Genomic DNA, 5000 nt, shown 5'->3' with positions numbered 1-5000 from the left:
TGATGATGATAGTGACAACCTCGAATATGATAATGATAGTGATGATGATGGTGATGATGACAGTGAGGATAATCTTTATGAAGATGATGACAGTGACAACATCGACGAAGGTGATAATGATAGTGATGACGACGATAGTGATGATGATGACTATGACGATGATGATGGTGATGATGACGACGGTGATGATAGTGACAATGGTGTTACCAATGATGATGATGAAGATGATTATGATAATGATAACGAAGACGACGACCATTACGATGATGATAAGGATGACGATGATGATGGTGATGATCGTAAGGATATAAGTGATGGTGACAATGATGATGATGACCCTTTAGACGATGGTCGTCCTCATAAGGAAAACGAGAATAGTGAAGGCTTAAAGTATGATAAGTATTCAAGCACAAATAATCATGTCGCAAAGAGTAATATTGTTCATCGTAATATGATGAATGATGAAGATATTTATGATGACGATAATAGTGATGAAGAGCACGATGATGATAATCAAAATAAAGATAATGAAAATAACAATAATGATGATGACGCTAGGGATGATGATGACACTAATGATGATGATGATGATGAGAATGAAGAGGATTATGACGATGACAGTGATGATGATGATGAAGATGATGATGATGGTGGAGAGAAAGAGAATAGTGATGATGATTATAACAATGATGATAGAGAGGAAGGGAATAATGTTAATGAAAATGAAGATGATTATGACAATGACAATGATGAGGGAGACAAAGAGAATAGCAATATACGCCGAAATATTAATAGAAAAACAAGCGTCGCCGATAGTGAGACACCTAAGATGGCCAGTATCGATGGTGAAACTACTTTCAATAGTGACCTTAGACTTCCGCCTCCATCAGAGCAGCACCGAGTACAGAGGAGTCTCCTGACGGAAACCGAAGCCAGTGCCATCCACTCGAACACTTCCCCCGTTGCCAAATCTAGAAACACTTCCCCCGTTGCCAAATCTAGCAACATTTCCCCCGTTGCCAAATCTAGCAACATTTCCCCCGTTGCCAAATCTAGCAACACTTCCCCCGTTGCCAAATCTAGCAACATTTCCCCCGTTGCCAAATCTAGCAACACTTTCCCCGTTGGCAAATCTAGCAACACTTCCCCCATTGCCAAATCTAACAACATTTTCCCCGTTGCCAAATCTAGCAACACTTCCCCCGTTGCCAAATCAAGCAAAGTTCTGAAGCGCCGTGTGAGGAGACAAACTACTTACGATTACTCAGGATATGGCTATTCTGGCGACTATTCAGGCAACTATGTAGGCGACTATTCAGGCGACTATTCAGGCGACTATTTGTACCCCGACTACCAGTATGCCTCTGGTGATTATGCCAGTGGTGATTATGCCTATGGCAGTGGATCTGATACCGGGGAACAGACAGGTGGCTCTGGAGATGGGGGTACCTACTACGAATACGAATCCGGGGATGGCAGTGGAGGCGGCGGGACTGGAGGAGATGGAACTGGCGGGAATGGCGGGAGTGGAGATGGAACTGGCGGGAGTGGAGATGGAACTGGCGGGAATGGAGATGGAACTGGCGGGAATGGAGATGGAACTGGCGGGAATGGCGGGACTGGTGAACAGACAGGAGGAGGTGGGACAATTTCTACTCCTTCTTCTTCTACGGCTTCTACATCGACGAGGTCGACAACGACGAACGCCCCAGCGACATCCTCTTCCTCAACTTCTAGAACAACTACTACTACTATTAAACCAGCGTCTTCGACAGCTTCTTCTTCTTCTTCTTCTTCTTCTTCTACCTCTACTGCGGTTGTTTCTAGTTCTACGACCACTACCACTGCTGCGCCGTCTGGAGTAACTACGAGCCGTCCCAGCATCAGTGGTGGCATTGTAAACGTGCCAATCACTTTCCCGCCGGGATATTCGACACTCAGTCCACCGACGGCGAATCCGTCAAACTCCGGCGGGTCAAATGTGATTGGGATAAACTCGGGTCTTCCACCGGGAGGAATACCACCTGGTATTATCATCAGGACTGGACCAAATGGAGAGATGTATATAGAGGTAAGTTCCAATGAACTCTCTCTCTCTCTCTCTCTCTCTCTCTCTCTCTCTCTCTCTCTCTCTCTCTCTCTCTCTCTCTCTCCATTTATTTCCAAGGTTGGAACGGTAGTAAATAGTGATACAATTATTTAAACATTTTTCTCAATAAGGTTACTTGCTTAACTAGTTTATGAGAAACTCTTTATTTTTCATACCAATGATTAGTTTCACATTGGCGTTCTTAAAGTTGTTTTAAAGGTTAGGATAATGAACGGCTCTTTATCCTAACCATTAAAACAACTTTTCCAATTTATTTTGTTCGTCGTTCAGTTTCCTCGGCGAACAAACAAAATCTAAATGTAGATTGTTCAATTGTGAACATGACCTTTTCTTTCTAATGTGGGTTCTTATAACAAAAGTCTAGAATTACTGTTGCAGTTCCTTTGAATTTGAATTTGAGAAAGGTCGAAATTTAAGTTAGATAATCATGTTCTGTTACTAATTGAACTTTATTTATGCTGGCTTTAGGTTGCTGTGCTAGCTTGAGGTTACACTCGGGCACACTATTCAATATAATTTCTCTCCCTCTTATTTTGTAAAAGTTTCTTCTTATAGTTTATGTAGGAAATATTCATTTGAATGTTGCTACTGTTCGTAAAATATTTTATTTTTCTTGTTTCCTTTGCTCACGGGGCTATTTTCCCTGTTGGGGCCTCTTGGCATATAGCATCGTGCTTTTCCAACTAGGGTTGTAGCTTAGCAAATAATAATGATAATAATAATAATAATAATAATAATAATAATAATAATAATAATAATAATAATAATAATAATAATAATAATAATAATAATAGGATATGACATCCCATTTCAGCCTATGTCTATGTTTTACATGTTTTCAACATCGCTAACGTGAAGTTGTGGAAGAGAACAAAATATTTCCTTGCTTGAATTACAATAATTCCGACTAATTTAATTCTCTTTAATTTAATGGACCTTAAACAGAATCAAAATTCAAGTATACAGTAATCTAGAATCATTCATTCTGATCGCTGTTTTGAATATCTGGAAAGAAATTATAAAAAAAATTTTACCCTATACTGGTCCTTTTCATTGCTATTTTATCACTTCCAGATTCCTCGAGGCCTGAAATGGAAAGACATCAAGAACACCATTAAGGACAAAACTGCTCGGAAAATGTGGCGCCAAATCTTCAAGACGGCCAAAGCCATGCAACGCCAGGAAAAACGAAAGAACAAGAACACTCCCGTCAGCGTCAACGCCGTCCGGGACCCAAACGCCTTCCAGCTACCGTCTGACGTCAGTCTACTGGCAGTCCAGAGCGCCATTCCCTCCTTGAACAGACAAGAACTCATGACCCTGAAGAACAAGCTCGTCGGCTTCAGAATCCAAGCGTTGAGAACCTCGTCCCGCACGCTCCTGAGAGTTCCAGGCGGGGGCGTGACCGTAGCTCCACCTGGAGTGACCGTGGTGACGTCATACGACGGCTCGCAGCTCATCTATATTCCAGATTCGGTGAAATGGGGTTATGCCCAGGATACACTGCCCTCGGATGTCGAGAAGAACATCTGGAGGCAGATTTTCGACGCTCGGAGAGTTAGCAAGCAAGTTAGAGATGCTCAATTGAACGAGATAAGGCAGAGTATAAGGGCTGTTAACGGGCGATTGTATGCGCTGAAATCCTTGCGGAGAGGCAAGAAACTAGGGAAGAAGAAGAAGAAGAAGAACAAGAAGAACAAGAACAAGAACAAGAAAAAGAAAAAGAAGAAGAATAAAAGGAGGAAAAACGGAAAGCTGAAACGGAAGAAGAAAAAGAAGAGAAGGAAGAATATCAAACTGTTTCCAAAGAGGAAGAAAAACAAGAACAATAAGTTTATGAAAAGTAAAGGAAAAAAGGGGAAGAAATGGAAGAAGAATAAGAAAAACAAGACGAAAAAGAATAAAAAGAAGAAACTCAAGAATAGAAAGAAGAAACTAAAGAAGAAAATGAACAAGAAGAAAAAGGACAAGAAGAAAGACAGAAAAAACAAAGTAGGAAAAGGAGACTTAAGTATATTCACAAGAATATCTTCACCAAGCAAATTAAAAGATGAAAATGTTTTGAAGAAGAAAAATAATGATAAAAACGCGAAGAAGAATAAAAACAAGGTGGAAAAGAAGAAAAAGAAGAAAAAGGCGTTGAGGAAGAAAAAGGCGCTGAAGAAGAAAAAGAGAAAAAGAAAGAAGAAACAAGAAAGCGGTTTTCTTGATTTCGGGACAAAGGAAAAGAAAGGTAAGAAGAAAATGAAGAAAGTGAAGAAAGAGAAGAAAAATTCGTTGCAATCCAATGGCTTATTTGCAGCAAACAACTATTTTGGCTTGCAAAGTCAGAATGATTTTTCTGACAGTTCAGTAAACCAAGATAAGAAGAAGAAGAAGAAGAAGAAGAAGAAGAAGAAGAAGAAGAAGAAGAAGTATAAGAATGAAGACAAAAAGGACAAAAAGAATAAAAACAAGAAAAAGAACAATAAAAACAAAGGGAAAAACAAGAACAATAAAAACAAAGGGAAAAACAAGAACAAGAAAAACAAAAACAAGAAAAATGATATAAACTTTTGGTATCGGTAGAAATAAAAGACAGATACTGTTCGATCAGTCGAATTTATCTAAACAAGGAACAATATGCGGCCAGAATTATTGGCCTTATCAGAAATGTCTATGTAGATAGTCTCTTTATATCATATCGAATAGAAATTGAAATGGAATGAAGTCTGTTCTACACACACACACACACACACACACACACACACACATATATATATATATATATATATATATATATATATATATATATATATATATATATATATATATATATATATATATATATATATATATATATATATATATAGGTATATATATATATATATATATATATATATATATATAT

The 5000-nt window shown here is 38.6% G+C and overlaps 1 protein-coding gene across 1 annotated transcript in view; it reads left to right on the top strand.

Moving 5' to 3' along the window:
• LOC137634663 (dentin sialophosphoprotein-like) overlaps positions 1–4857 on the top strand; it is a 12032-nt gene extending 7175 nt beyond the window's left edge. Inside the window, exons 3-4 of the mRNA XM_068367141.1 lie at positions 1–2071; positions 3185–4857. The exon at positions 1–2071 is cut by the window's left edge and continues 578 nt beyond it. Of these exons, the coding sequence (XP_068223242.1) occupies positions 1–2071; positions 3185–4678 (3565 nt within the window). The 3' untranslated portion in view covers positions 4679–4857. The remainder of the gene's footprint in view (positions 2072–3184) is intronic.
• Positions 4858–5000: the final 143 nt, after the last annotated feature.

The sequence above is a fragment of the Palaemon carinicauda genome, chromosome 45, assembly GCF_036898095.1.
Source record: "Palaemon carinicauda isolate YSFRI2023 chromosome 45, ASM3689809v2, whole genome shotgun sequence".
NCBI lineage: Eukaryota > Metazoa > Arthropoda > Malacostraca > Decapoda > Palaemonidae > Palaemon > Palaemon carinicauda.
Note: the sequence above shows the minus strand (reverse complement) of the source record. Positions and strands in the feature narration are given on the sequence as shown.